General features: G+C 45.3%; 1 protein-coding gene across 1 annotated transcript in view; it reads left to right on the top strand.

The window, feature by feature from the left end:
* Positions 1-15941, top strand: part of NELL1 (neural EGFL like 1) — a 326301-nt gene that overhangs the window by 187517 nt on the left and 122843 nt on the right. The window contains exons 9-11 of the mRNA XM_018554737.1: positions 1094-1196; positions 10960-11033; positions 14309-14408. Coding sequence (XP_018410239.1) covers positions 1094-1196; positions 10960-11033; positions 14309-14408 — 277 coding nt within the window. The remainder of the gene's footprint in view (positions 1-1093; positions 1197-10959; positions 11034-14308; positions 14409-15941) is intronic.

Below are 15941 nucleotides of genomic sequence, written 5' to 3'. Positions count from 1 at the left end.
TAACGGATTTTCATTCCGTTACGAACAATCATTATGATGAAGTTAAAAAGCAAAATACATTTGTTAATATTGGAGTTGATGCCTTGATGGTAGTTTTTTTTTTTTTATACGAAATACGAAATTCGGATCCGAAATCCGTTAACGGAATTTCGTATTTCGTTTGTTGACCAACGGAAGTTGCATTAGAGTTGCATTACAATACACAGGCAGGAAATACGAAATTCCGATAACGTATTTTTGTTCCGTTACGAACATTTGTTATATTGAAGTTAAAAAGCAAAAATACCTTTGTTAATATATTGGAGTTGATGGTATAGTTTTTTTTTTTTTTTTTTCCAAAATACGAAATTCGGATCCGAAACGGAATTTCGTATTTCGGATAAAAAAAAAAAAACTACCATCGACTCCAATATTAACAAAGGTATTTTTGCTTTTTAACTTCATCATAACGAATGTTCGTAAAGTTACGAAAATGTGACGAAACTAACGAAAATTCGTATTTCGTACGAATCCGAATTGAGTTTCGGACACGAAATACGAAATAACGGATATTCCGAAACGAAACGAATAATTTAACGGCGCACAAGTCTATTCTCTAGTCGAGATTGCGGTCTGATCGCAGTTTGATTCGATTCGCGACCAATTCGGTTTGCGACCAGAATCGTGGAACAAATTTAAGTTTTTGTGAACCGAGGTACCACTGTACTTTACACTCTTGAAGATGTTCACTTTTAAAACGGTCTGTCCACTCGAAAATGTGTATTTTATTTTGAGTGGGTAACATGATCGGAGTAATTCATGAGGATGATTTATTGCAGTTTACAGCCATTGGATGTGGCAGCTGCATTAGTTTCCTCTTCATAATCCTGCCAGTAACACACTTCCTGCCCTAGGGAGACATCACTTAATCATGTACTACCAGAACAGGACTACAGAACACATCGCCCTCTCCTCATCATTATTATTATTATATAGTGGGAAGGGGTTCTGTTCTTGCCCTAGCATAGTGTCATAGGCTGTTGCTATTTGTGGAAATGCCTTGTGTCCTGCTGAGCAGTGAGTATTGTTTTGACAAGATGTTCTTCTGTTTCAGAATGGTGCTGTGGAGTGCAGGCGGATGTTGTGCCCACCTCTTAACTGTTCTCCCGATCACCTCCCCGTTCACATTCCGGGACAGTGCTGCAAACTCTGCCGGCGTAAGTAATGTACTTTAGTTTTTTTTTTAAACTTCTGCATACTGCCCATTCTATATGGCCAAAAGACTGTGGACACCTGACCACAACAACTATATGACCTTTGTGGACCTCCCATTACAAACCATGACCATTAGTATGGAGTTGCCTCCCTTTTTTGTAGCTTTTTTGTAGCTGTACCATCCTCCACCCTTCTGGAAAGGCGTTCCACAAGATTGTGAAGTATTTTGTGGGAATCCGGGCCAATTTGTTAGGTCAGGTACTGATGTTGCATGAGGAGACCTGGCTTGCAATCTGGTTCCAATTCAGCCCAAAGGTGTTCAGTAGGGTTGAGGTTAGGGCTCTGTGGCAGGCACCTGAGTCACTCCACATCTAAATGGCCAAACCATTTTGGAGAAGACCTAGCTTGCAATCTGGTTCCAATTTATCCCATAGCTGTTCAGTTGGGTTGATCTGAGGGCTCTGTGCAGGACACTTGAGTCCTCCACACCAAACTGGTCAAAACATTTTGGGATAGAAGACCTAGCTTGCAATCTGGTTCCAATTCATTCCAAATGTGTTCAGTAGGGTTGAGGTCAGAGCTCTGTACAGGACACTCAAGTTCCTCCACACCAAACTGGCCAAACCATGTCTTTATGGAACTAGCTTTGTACACAGGGACAGTCATGGCAGAACAGAAAAGGACCTTTACAAGACTGTTACCACAAGGTTGGAAGAACACAATTATCTACAATGTCTTTGTATGGTGTAGCATCAATACCTTTCACTGGAAATACCTGAACTCAGTCATTTGGAGGGGGGTCCACATACATTTGCCCATACAGGTAGATGTCATGGTCAGGTGATCACAAACGTTTGGCCATATAATGGATATTTTAATTAATTTAGCTATCTTTATTGAATAATCGTACCTGTTTCTATGCCAGTGATAACACAAACCACCTCTTCCCGTGGGCTGCTGGAATTGCTAATTGGTAGACTCCGCATGTAATTCATAAAACAGAACTCCATGTTCCATCATGCTTCAGTGCTCTTAGGCTGTCTTGGGAATGCCTATTATGAACAGAATATGAACAGGTTGATAAAGTGTGCTTTGTAAATGAACACATCCCATGGTGATGAACCTAATCATTTTGTAATAGATTGTATATGTGTCCAGGATATGTTCCAGTAGACTTTAAATGGAAAGCGATGTGGAATTCTTGCTTCTAGTGCACGAGCTTGTCTCCAGTCAGCACTGGAGGATCGGAGCGGGGAGGGGGGAATCCAGTCCCTCCCCTGTCACGGCTCTCTGCAGTGACAGGATCGAGAAGTGAGCGAGCGCTGGTATGTGTTCGCTCACTTCCCGATCTACTGAGCCGACCTGTAGCTGTTTCATTGTCGCACGTCGGCTAGAACTATGGGGATGAGTGAAAATCACTCACCTCACAGTTCTCCTTTAATCCTGATAACAGCATCACTTCCTGTGCGACGGCCGTTGCGCATTTTTCCGGTTTGCGCACGCCTGTGCACGATGGTGCGCTTTCCGGCCACATGGAGATCTGGCTTGCACGCATTCGCCCTTACATTACCCGTTTTACAGATTTATGATGAAACGTGACAACAGGTCCGCTTGGAAATTTGCTTTCTATCAACAACACAAAAGCTTTGAGCGCGGCTTGTTACATTTCCTCTCCAGCTACGTCCCCGTATTTATATCTCACCTTACATGAATTTCCTAGCCGGAGAATATCTGCCGTCTAAGCGGAAATTTAATTCGCCGTGACATTACCGCATGAGTGACCCGGCAAATAAAATGATACAGTAATTGTTTAAATGTATCACAATTCCTTGTATGTAATGAAGCTTCTTTATGGGCTGTGAAAATTAAAGTGTGCGGAATTTGTTAAGTAAGTTGTTTTAAAAGATATCAGCCGAGGACGGCGATCGATTGCACCTCGGAATCTTAATGTCCTGGCGGCGGAGGACGCCTCTTGTCGGAAGGAGATATTTCCATCCGGGTTTTACCTGGGAGTGATGGAATGGAGGTAGAAAAGGCAGCAGGACTGGGCTGGTGGTGAGAGCCCAACGAGTAACACGCGCCGATGTCTTACCGACAGACCGGAAAGATTGATGGAGATGACAAATGGCAGACCTGTGATGGAATTTATTCAATTTCATTCTGTTTCCTGAAAGGAGAAAAAGCTTTAGACATTCCGCAGATAATTATTTTCATTGTCATTGCTACATGTAAGTCATATATATAGACACACAGCTCTGAAAAGACATTTCGAGTATTTATTAGATACTCATTGATCTCACTGACAATATTTATCATTGTTTTCACTCAAGATTTACACAACCTTTCGCCCAAAGGTTCACGTGTTGTCATCTAAGGATCAAATAGAAAACTGGGTGAAACTTGAGTGAATCTTGCATTAATAGACCCCATGATTGGCTGGGAAGTCGTCTCCATGCTCTCTCATTACAAGTGACGAGGGGGCATGGAGCCGCCTTCCCGAGGGAATCAGGTAGCCGGGCAGCGTGTAATGACGCGCTGCCCGGCTTCCTGATACATGAAGTATCGTGCTAAGCATCGGAGCATCTGGGCGAGTAGGAGTACTCGCCCACATACGCGGCAACGGCACCGATACCTATATTAGTATTGGTATCATTGCATCCCTACTCCATAGGACTCTGCAAGGGAAGGGAGCCCCCCTACCACAGGATATCAGAACCGGTGATCAGGGAACCAGCTGATTCTGCAGGTAATTAAAACTTTTATACATCAAGAAGTGGTGTCCATTGTAAGTGATTTAATGAGCATTCGAAATAGCTTAAAAACCTTTTGACTTTAATATCACTTCAAAGTCTATCTGAACACAAGAACAAGATCTTAAAATATGGCAGCTTGTCAGTCCTTCAATAGGGGAGCTGTCTTTACACACTTCCTGCCCTATAGTGACAACATTGCTCCTCCATACAGACAATGCTGCTCCCCCATAGAGACAGTACAGTGAATGAGTGTTGTCACCGTAGGACAGGAAGTGCATTACTTGCAGGTTCATCAGGTAAGAATAAAGGAAAATATCCTGACAAGTGAAAACTAACGCAGCCACCACATCTGGGGGATAGGTAAGCTGCAGTATGTGACATTCTGTGTTCTTCCTAAGACATTGAGGCTAGGTTCACACCATCGCATAGCGGCCGACTCACTTTTTTGTGGGGCAGTGGGGGGGGGCGGGTCATTGAAGTGAATGGCACCGTAGCCACGCCCTCCAGCCGCAATGCGATCGGCCGCACGGGATCGCAAGGCACATTATACCTGCGGTCCGATCCGAACAAAATGCTGCAAGCACTATTTTGATTGCACCGGACCACAGGCACAATGTGCCTTGCGATCCCGTGCGGCCGATCACATTGCGGCCGGAGGGGGTGGCTACGGAGCCATTCACTTCAATGGCCCGCCACGCCCCCCTCCTGCCCCACAAAAAAGTGAGCCGGCCGCAATGCGATGGTGTGAACCTAGCCCCAGCTTACCCATCCCGGCCGCAATGCGATGCAGTGCGTTCTGGCCAGAATCGGGCCGGAGGGCAAATGCATCTGGTGTCCACCTTAGCCTGAGTCTTCTATTGCTGCAATATTTTCCTCCAACTTCAAACAAGTTTGGAGTGTAGGCTGCAGCAAAAACAAAAATACATTATGCAGAGATGAGAATAATGTCGTGGCTGCCAAGAACCCATAGGCAACAATATGTAGAACATAAATAAAACAACGGCTTTACACACATAATAGCCAAAGAACCATTTTCATTTATGGTAAGGGCGAGGTCACAGCTTTATTGAGGTAGAACAATAATTCCATTAACATACGACATTGCACGAGAATATTAACCAGTTCCTGTCCCTTTGCCCTGCATGTCATTTACACTGATGGTACGCAGAGTTTAGATAACCACTCCAACTTAAAATCAGGGATGAGGGGACGGAGGCGCTGCATGCATAGCAGATTTTCTTTCATATTGTGCAATTGAATGCTTGAGATAAAAGTGCAGTGACTCTAGATGGGGATTCTCTAGCACCTTGGTTCTAGACTGGTGGGTAGTGACCCAAAAGTGGGTCGCAACCCCATCGCCACATGCCTTCTAGGTTTTCTAGGTTAGAGGCTCCTCAGCCTCCTCCTTTTGCAGCACTGTTAGTTCTTGCGTGCCAAACAGCCATTTAAAAGATGCTGCCCGGTGCCGAGTGTCGGCTTGAGGTGGGATGGGCTGGGGCTATGTGCGTGAGGGAGCTGCTTCCAAACGTACAGCTCCCTCATGTGTCCTGTAGAGGTGCCTGGACCACAGTAGTGTCACATTCTGGCTCCCGGGCACCTCTACAAGCATTGCACATATGGATGGAGCTCTATCAAAGCACAGCAGCCCACACTGGACCCCAGGCTGAGGATCAACTCCAGTTTCTTTTAAAGGAGAACTAAGGTTTTTCCCCATAGTTCTCCTTAGGGTAACGGGATGACACAAACTAGCGTCCTCCCGTCACCCTAGGCTCAGTATACCGCGAGCTGCTGCTCATAGTTCTCCTTTAAGGTGTGGAGACTGTGTGGATCTTTTGAATGGCACCCCAAACCCACCCACGGTTCGGTCATCTGAAACGCGCGGTACCACAATGTTGTGCATTCCATTGCAGTGCGACTTTGGTCGCAACTTAATGATCAAGGACAAATGTGGGTCCTGAGGTTACACTGGTTGAGAACCACTGCTCTAGCACAAAGAAACCTCCCAAAAGGTGCTTCAGATGGGACACAGGTGATTGGAGAGAAAAGTACAGCCAAACCAAATGCTGGGAGTCCATTTGATTTGATTTAATTTTGACATGTATTTGGTAGTCATCACATTTCGAGGGGTTCAGGAACCCTTCATCAAAATGTCTGGATGGGAAAGATACTTGACTCGAAGGGGTAAAAAGGTCCTGAGTAATATTTTTAGGATAATTTTAGTTGAGCAAGCTTCAGCAGCTGATTCTAGCAAGCCCTGATGGAGGCGTTCCCGCTGATCTCCCGATACACGTTGGAGTGTCTCCTGACGCATACATATCAATGATATGGAAAGAATCAGCTGGACTCTCTGCATTTGGTGTGGTTGTTTGTTCCTCTTCAGTAGGCAGCATAGGAAATGGGCAAGCATCAGACATACCAGATCTTCTTACATTGAACTTGTATTGGGTTAAAAATAACTCAAAATATAAGGTGACTAAAAAAAAGACAACATAAGGCGCTGGAATGCACCTCTTTGTAAGCTAAAGCCCTCTCAAATAATGCAGAAGTCACCAGAACCCCAAGAGATATGGCCCAAATCTTGCAACATGCTGTCACAAAGCAAAAAACAATGTCTCACAATTCCGGGATGCCTTTCTAAAAGCAACACTTTGGCAATGTGTAAAGAACAAATAATATACATATATAAGTGATCAGGTATAACATTCTGAGCACCCGCCTAATATTGAGTAGGCCTCCCTTCTCCCGACCCATGGAAGCATGGACTCCACTAGACCTCTGAAGGTGTGCTGTGGTATCTGGCACCGAGCTGTCAGTAGCAGATCCTTTAAGTCCTGTAAGCTGTGAGGCGATCGGCCTCCATGGATGGGACTTGTTTTTCCAGCACATCCCACAGATGATCGATTGGATTGAGATCTGGAGAATTTGGAGGCCAAGTCATCACCTCAAACTCCTTGTTTTGTTCCTCAAACCATTCTTGAGCCATTTTTGCAGTGTGGCAGGGCGCATTATCTTGCTGAAAGAGGCCACTGCCATCAGGGAATACCATTTCCATGAAGGGGGTGTACTTGCTCAGTAACAATGTTTAGGTTGGTGGTACGTATCAGAGTGACGTCCACATGATTAGAAGGACCCGAGGTTTCCCAGCAGAACTTTGCCCAAAGCATCACACTGCCTCCGCCAGCTTGCCTTCTTCCCATAGTGCATCCTGCTGCCATCTGGTAGAAACCCAGGGCCTTGCAACTACCATGATATTACTATGACATCACTTTGAATTTGTATAGTAGCCTAGACGTCAGGAGGTGGGGGGACATATCTATGCGTTCACCTAACACCTATCAGTATTGCATTTTTTTTTTTCATTGCATTTGTAAGGATTGGATTTTCTCCCTTAGGCCCACCCATGTGTTTCCAGTTTTTATTTTCAAATTATTTGTAAAATTGTAACCTCTACAATAATTTGAAACTGTTTTTCTGTCCTCTAAAAAGCCTGAACTGAGTAAAAATAAATAAATAAAGAATATACCATATGTTATAGCTCTATTAAAAGTCATCAAACTGTCTAAAATGTTCCAATTTCCCTAATTACCTTCTATTCAATTCAGCCAAAAATCAAATAACAGCAATTGCAATATGCCCCAACACAGTTCACTTTTCTGTAGATCCGACGATTGAAACAATTGGCTCAGCTGTTCAAATACACATAGCGGGGCGCTTAGAGGCTGAGATGGAGGTTTGTGCAACCAAACACAAGGAGCAAAGACGGCTGGGAGGTGTTTGTATAATATTCCGGAGCTATAGGGGTCCCCGTAATTACATACCCTTCCACAAAAGGAATACAAATAATAAGGGACTTGCTACAATAGCTCAGCAGTGATTAGCAATCAAATAAGCAATACTATGGCGAGAAATTAGTATCTGACGACAAGGGAAGGAGGAAACGATCCCAGCGTGATAGTCCAAGCGTTCCTTTTCAGCGCAGTTGAAGCAATGAACACTCCGGGTTAGTCCACAAGATAATGTCATTTGGTTTCTTACTCCTGTTTATTTTTCAAAATGACAAGATAAGGTCTCCCCGGGTAAGGTACATCAAACACAACCCAACATTTCCAGCCTCCTGACCAACAATTGGAAACGTTGGTTGGCTGGCACAGATTCATCACTTCTATGACACAACAAGGTCACGTGTTCAACTCCTTTCCTAATAGGTTGGACTTGATGGACTAATGTCTTTATTCAGCCTCAAATACTATGTGTCTATGACGGTTCATATTAATCCAGGTCGTGGTGTAATCAGTACTAGTTGGTCACATTCCACTGGACTTGTTCTGTAATTTTGAAGACATTTTGTAGCGTATCCAAACTACTTCTTCAATTCTAATGTTTGTTAGGACGATACCTCAGGATTTCTATCCACTAGGAGTTGGTGGGGGGTGGGGTGTGCTGGTAGTGCACATTCTGGGTGGTGCACACTGAAGGGGTTTTGGCTCTGGCAGGCATCCTAACCAGCTCACTGACATCACTGGTTGCCAGGACCTGGGTGGGACACCGGCCAGAACATCCCGCTCAGCTCTTGGCGACCATTGATGCCAGAGCATCTCAGGTGGCTAAGAGCTGGTCGGGGAGACGTGTATGGCCCTTACACATCTCCCCAGCCAGGTCTTCGCAACTTTGGATGCTCTGGCCTCAATGGGGCAGCAGGCAAACTGCAAACTTTGTGCAGCAGAGCAACTATGCCGCTCGCCCTGATCCCCCTTGGTTACCTGAAGAGATGCCGCTTGAGGCAACAGCCTCAGGCTGCCTCATTTAAGGGATGACCCTGATCCAGTCACTGGAATGGTAGATGTTGATTGTCCAAGAAGATTATGGGAGGTGTGAAAGTTGTAGAACAACTATGTTCTAGTTACCTAATCTCATCCTTGGTGCTAGTTGATCAGTATAGGTTTTAATCCTTCTATTCACATGGCTGAAGGTTATTGTCAAATTGCAGAGGAAGAAATGTTAAAATGGCCCTGTACGTGGAACATAGATAGTGCCGAAGGCCCCCCACCCCTGTTCAAGGATGGTTTTTACAGTTTGATGCAGATGAACTCTTTCACACCTCTTCGAAACAGTTGTCCTCTCTGTCCCAAAATGTGCACCAACCAACTTACCAACAAGGTGGTGCTAAACGGGAGCAACGAGTCAGATTATAAAACAGATTTACAGTAAGAGTTTTGCTTCATAAATTCCTCCCTCTGCTTCACTAGAATATCCATGTTAATACACTTTGATATCAGTGATCCTTTACATCAATAGTTTCCATAAGTGGAATGAGATCTTTCTCCAGAACCATTAGAAGACTCTGACTATAGTTCTGTGAATAGGGTGACGAGTGTCAATAATGGTTATGAAATGTATGAGAATATTCTCCTTGTGTATAAAAACAACTGGGGCTACCAGCCAAACCTGTAGGATGTGGGAAGACTTCTGAACAAAACATTCCTTCATACAAAGGACTCGATATGAGGGCTTTGTTGAGCGGCTTATGATTCTTTGTGTAAACCTTCTTTTCTTTTACACATAGGTGTAAGAGAAAAGAAGGTGTAATCGTATATACATTCAATGGCTAAGGCAGAAAGAATGTGGGTCTCTATGTGGAATATAGTGTGCACCAAGCAACAGGAGGGTACCGCTCTTACCCTTCCATTACATAGAAGTCCAAACCAAAGGTTTCAGCACACTTCAAAAGTGTTATTCAAAAGGATTCAATGTAGCAATGCCACAGTTTTTGAGCAGCCCATGCTCATTATCATGCAAATTACATACAGTCATTGATATATATTGTTGGATTGGTGATCACTGGTGAGCTGGTGAGAGAAAAGACTCCCCTATTATTATTTATTTTTGGATTTGTAGAACCAATATTAGATTCCCCACTTTGCATTAGTTGTATTTCCATTAGTGGATTGCCTAGTTAGAGAGACTTTAATTTGTGAGACTTTTGCAGGAAGTCCCAGAATCCTTTGGAGAGACTGTTGACTGAATAGAGTGTTCCCAGGTCATTAGATCACTGGTGAATAAGGATGGGCTCGGGCGTGTTCGCAGCACCACGTGCCCGAGCCCAGCAGGAAGCTGACAGCGACAGCGCCAATCAGAGACATTCCCCAATCTCTGCAGCTGAGGACCGGGAAAATGTCTCGGAACCTGTGATTGGTGCTGCGCGCTGTCCGCTTTCTGCTGGGCTCGGCACGTGGAGCTGCGAACACGCCTGAGCCCATCACTAATGGTGACCAGAAGGGTGTACACACTGGAGTGCCCTAGTGCCCTCCAACAATGCTAGGATTAAAAAATAAGACAAGTGTGTGCCACGCTGTTTCCAAAAATCTTTGGAGTTGGCTACAGTGGTGGCCCTAGCATCAGATATATGTTAAGAGCAGCATGCAGAGTATTGTGTCATTGTAACCGTTTCAGGTATTTATTACCTCTCAGAGATCACAGTACTCCGCCTGGCAATGCCTTTATCTTCTTCTCCCTTCAGGAGGGCAGTGCCATCATCCAGGGTTACTGTCTACTTCCTGGGCTGAGATGGCGCCTCAGGGATGACACAATCATGTAAATCTTGGTGCCTGTGTAATTCTTGTTTGTCTGACCAAGATCGGCCCTTGCTGCTGCCTTTCACCTTGTGACTTTCTACAAAGTTGTGATGTTGCGGTCTGATCACTGGGGGAGGGTAGACTGAGGAAATGCTTCCTCCTGCCTGCAGCAGTCTGATCACTGGGGGGAGGGAAGACAGAGGAAATGCTTCCTCCTGCCTGCAGCATACTAATGCCTACAAAAAGTCACCGAGTGGAGCTAAAGGATGGCTTCTTAATGATAAAAGGTGTAAATGTTATTCTAAAAATAATAATAATGTTGCTGTATATTGCATCTTGTCAGGAAGTTATTTATGCAGACTTGTAAAATTACTGATATATTTACTTTAATCTCAATCTTTTAGCCCAAATAACATTGGATTTTTGTTCTCTCCTTTCAGCTAAATGTGTTTATGGTGGGAAAGTTCTGGCTGAAGGTCAGAAGATCCTCACGACAAGCTGCAGAGAATGCAGAGTAAGTCTACCAGTTTTTTGTCTCCTATTTAAACATGGGGAATACGTGACTGTTGTTATCAGCTCGCAGAGCTCCAGGCCGGCCTGTCACTCATTCTCCTCTCCGCAGCTCCTTTTGTCTGCAGCATCGCACAGATGTGTGCTAAGCCGGCAAATTGCTTTGCTCTGATACATGTGGCTGGGATCAAGGTTGAATGTCAGATTTACATTCACGTGAGAAGCCTGCTTGTGTCCAAATGAGCCCGTGCAATCCTTCCCCCGCAATCCTGTCATATATTATTATAACACATTGTCATCATGTACTCTGAAATCTGGGACGCAGGAGGCAAATATGAATGTATGAATTTCATTACATATAGGTCTACCAGCACAGTCAGTTGCTATACGCAGGCACCCTTGTAATGGGGGAGCTCAGTTACCCCCCAAGGTCAAGATTGGGGTCTAGGACATACAAACCATTTAGCATTGGTAACAGTGCTGTAAATATCATGCCCCCCCTTGCTTCTCCTTGGTTGGCTGAACCGATCTCCTGCACAGCCAGACTCGGACCAAGGCAATAGTCAACCAATTAGGGCTGTGAGTCTAACACAGGGAACTTAAACATGCTTAAAGGTGGAGATGGCCCAGATGACCTCTTGTATGACCTGTTACGTCTTCATTGTTTAATCATCAGCCTGGGGGGGCAGGGATGTCACACCTAGGGTTGCCACCTGTCCAGGATTCACCTGGATAGTCTGGTTTTTGACACCTGGACACTTTTCATTTTTTGATAGGAAGATGGAAGAGGAGATGTGCCAGCCCGCAGCTCACAGGAAGGCTGCTGAGGTCCCCAGCAAGCGCGGGAGCCTTCCTGCGAGCCACAGGCGCATGTAAGAAGGCACCAGCCCGCACATCTCCTCCTACGTCTTCCTGACACCACGTTCCTCGCCTCCAGACCCCTGGTGAGACACTGCACAGCACTCCTGAAAGTCTGCATAGCCCACATACATAGTTACATAGTATTTGAGGTTGAATAAAGACATAAGTCCACATAGCCACCTGAGAACCCACATAGCCCACCTGAGAACCCACATAGCCCACCTGAGAACCCACAGAGCCACTTGAATGCCCACATAGCCTACCTGAGAGCCTGCACAGCCTCCTGACAGCCTGCACAGCTCACATGAGAGCCTCCACAGATCACCTGAGAGCCCGCAGAGTCCACCTGAGAGCAAGCACAGCCCTGGTGAGAGCCCACACAGGCCACCTGAGACCCTGGAGACATCAGGGAGCCACCCCGGAACAACACATATGTTGCTTGATATTTATTTTGTATTGCTGTATAATGTATTGCTGGAACTTGTAGCCCTCTATAGCCAGTCTCCTTACTCCCTCCCTTGGCTGTCTCTCCTTGCTTTTTCTCCTGTGTTCTTCTCCTCTATATTCTCCAAAAGAGAAAATTGCGGCGCTAGATCGTTGGGGTTTCATTTGAAGAAAAGGTGGCAACCCTAGTGACACCGCTGTATTATTTAACCATTATAGAGAAAGTGGAATCACCCTTCTTGTATTCAGTGTGTCATGGGTGAATCAAGACCAGCTAAACAGAATAATTGATATATATATGGCAACAGGTATTGTAGGAACTCAGATGGCTTCCATAAGTAAAGAAGGGCAGCATTGTAGCTTTATAGCACCAACATTTCGGCAAATGACAGCTCACCTTTCTCAAGGCCTGGTAAAAGTAGGGCTGTAACTCACCTAAACCTTCCAATAAAGCTACTATACTGTCCTCCTTGCTTATTTATGGAAGCCCTTTGATTGTCTGAATTCCTCCCTTGTGAAACGCACCTGTAGTAGGCTGAGTGCGAAGTGGATCTTAGGCTGAGGATAAGGCGAAGACGTGGTCAGGCTGGCTGGGTTGGCAGCAGTCTGGCAGCGAAGTACAAAGTCGGGATCCAGGAGAGTAGTCAGGAGGCGGGCTGAGGTCTTGACGCGATCGGGCAGCAAGGTACAAAATCGTCAGGCAGAAGAATAGTGGAAACAAACAAGAGTCACAGTGTGAATCCAGCATAAAACACAGAGGCAGCTCACACAGGAACTAACCCAAATCAACGGGCTCAGAGCACAGGAAGTGTTCGGTATTTAAAGCCTGAGTTACTGCAGATCTTCTACAGCTGGTTGGCAGGCGGAGCCAAAGTGTCCAAAAGGAGAGTTGCTCAGTACAAAAAACCTGCAACAGAAACCAAGTCCTTCCAGTGGCTGAACGGCTAAGTCTGTGCACTTCCGTGCCAGAGACCCGGGTTCTAACCCCGGGTCTTACAGGGTTGCTTCTCCTTGGCTGGCTAAACTGTTCTCCTTCACAGTCAGACTCGGACTAGGGCAACAGTCAACCAGTTAGGACTGTCTAACACAGGGAAGGTGCTTAAAGGAGGAGACGGCCTGGATGACCTCATGTATGACTTGTTACTTCTTCATTGTCCAGTCAACAGCCTGGAGGGCAGGGATGTGACACTGATGTATTCTTTAACCGTTATAGAGAAAGTGGAATCACCCTTCTGGTATACAGTGTGTCAGGGGTGGATCAAGACCGGCTAAACAGAATGATTGATATAAGGCAACAGTTATTGTGGGCACTCCTATGGATTCCATAAGTGAAGAAGGAGGGCAGCACAGTAGCTTTTATAGCACCAACGTTTTGACTAGTCATGGCAAGACCTTGAGAAAGTAGAGCTGTGACCTGCCGAAAACGGTGCAAGAAAGCTACTATAATGTCCTCTTTGCTCACTTCTGGAAGACCTTTGATTGCTTACAGTACCTGTTGCTACATTATTTGTTTTGTGCTGATACCGCCTTCCGTTGCATATAAAATTATATATAATTATTCTTAAATTGTAACTAATGCTTAAAAAAATTATCTGTTTCCAGAAGGATAATCATAGCAGCCAATCAGATTGCAGTTGACATTTTTCCCAGGTTAGGCAGCGAAAGCTAATTCAGTTGGCTACTGCCATTTTTTTTTTCCTTTGTCAGACACCCCCACCCCCCATCCTCCAGGCTGTGATGCTGCTTTTCTGCAGCCCTCACTGTGTGCAAATAATACTCCGTTCATTTGGAGGTTCGGGATACAAATAAAAGATCATTTCCACCCTTTCCGCTGTGATTTGCGCTGCCAGTTAGGGTCGGCTTTCGAAATGAATAGCAGAGCGTTGATTAGAAACTGTGTGACCTTTTGCCGCTTGTCGCAATGTTCCCGCCGGCAGCTCTTTTAACACAAATAATGTCGTTATTTGCCTACAGAATGGAGCTTTGCAGAAGGTAGCGGAGCCCTGCCCGCCGCTCAACTGCACCGAAGACGATCTGATCCTTCCAGAGAACGAGTGCTGCTTTGTCTGCCGAGGTGAGCCCGCTTCACAGATTTACAGCTGGAACTGAATTTGTCTGAAAGCGTTTTTGATTTTGTTATAATTCAGCAGGAAGTCCCAGAATCCTTTGGAGGCTTTCAGCTTCACAACATGGAAGGCTTATTCTTAGAGCATGCCACCTCTCTTCTGCCAAATAATGGGGATGAACGGATCTGCCTGGGTTCATTCAGTTCTGGCCATTTGCAGGGCTGATAAGCAAGCAAGCAAAAGGCATGAAAAGCGGAAAACTACCATGGAGGACATACTGTATACTAATGGAAAAATCTTAATAAATAAGTATAAATCCCTACACAGAATGGCCTAACACCTCACTGACAATATGGTTGCTGTGAGCCTGCCTTGGGCTGGGTTGTCCATTCCCTCAAATTATTGGCTCTTGCAACTCACCTGAACAGGGGCAAAGGCCATCCCTGCACTAGAGACTGTTGCGTACGCCAGCTGCAAACCTGTGAACTGTTAGGACAAAAGTTTGCAATTTGCAAACTTGGCGAGTCCCGGGGGTTTGCAGCAAACCCATTTTAAGCAAACCCAAACCTTATCCCTACCAGATATGATGCCTTAAGGGAGGCCGGAGAAGCCAAAACTGTTATATTTAGCATTGATTTTCTTCTTCAATTTTTAAGGCCACCTTTTATTTACCATGGTCATCCCTGGTTGTGACATTGTAGACATTCCATTGTGTTGGATAGCTTAGCCCATACAGCGCTGTTCTTGGTTGCATAAAATATCCTGCTGGGTTCACTTGGGCAGGAATTCTGTGCAGATGGAGACATCCAATCACAGCACAGTACTAAAGGTTGAGCATCCAAATATTTTTTTTTTTAATCATAGTATATCCAAAAGAATTGAGCCAACATGTTTCAGGGTTTGGATTCTAAGAGACATATCTTCATCTGTGCTTAGAAGGTTTAAAAGGTTCAAGAGTAGAACAGTCCTAGTCTCCTAAATCACTTGGATTTTGTCCAAAGCAGCTATCGGAGGCCTTGTCCTACATAAGGCATCCTTACTCAAGTTCCTGCACTCCACTTTATATATTCAGCTCCATTCTGTCTCAATCACAGCACAGCAACAAAATTCCTGTTGTGGATATAAAGTTATGGACAGGGAGGTGAGCAACTACCACCCATTAACAAGCAAAGAGATCAGACAGCCATTGTGAGGTCAGAACTTCTGGTCTGCCTTTTTGCTTCACGACTGTGAAGCCATGGAGGGGTGTGGAAGCCAGTGGAGGTATTGGCAGAGAGGTGTGGGGGTTGGAAGCCAGTGGATGGATTGAAAAAGATGGGCGGGGAGTGAAAGCCAGTGGAGGTATTGGCAGAGAGGGGTGTGTGATGGAAGCCAGTGGAGGTATTGACAAAGAGTCGTGGGGGGTGGAAGCCAGTGGAGGGATTAGTAAAGAGAGGTGGGGGATGGAAGCCAGTGGAGGTATTGGCAGAGAGGGGTGTGTGATGGAAGCCAGTGGAGGTATTGACAAAGAGTCGTGGGGGGTGGAAGCCAGTGGAGGGATT

Source organism: Nanorana parkeri, unplaced genomic scaffold (genome assembly GCF_000935625.1).
Source record: "Nanorana parkeri isolate BGI_ZX_2015 unplaced genomic scaffold, ASM93562v1 scaffold10, whole genome shotgun sequence".
NCBI lineage: Eukaryota > Metazoa > Chordata > Amphibia > Anura > Dicroglossidae > Nanorana > Nanorana parkeri.
This window is presented reverse-complemented; position numbering and strand designations above follow the sequence as displayed.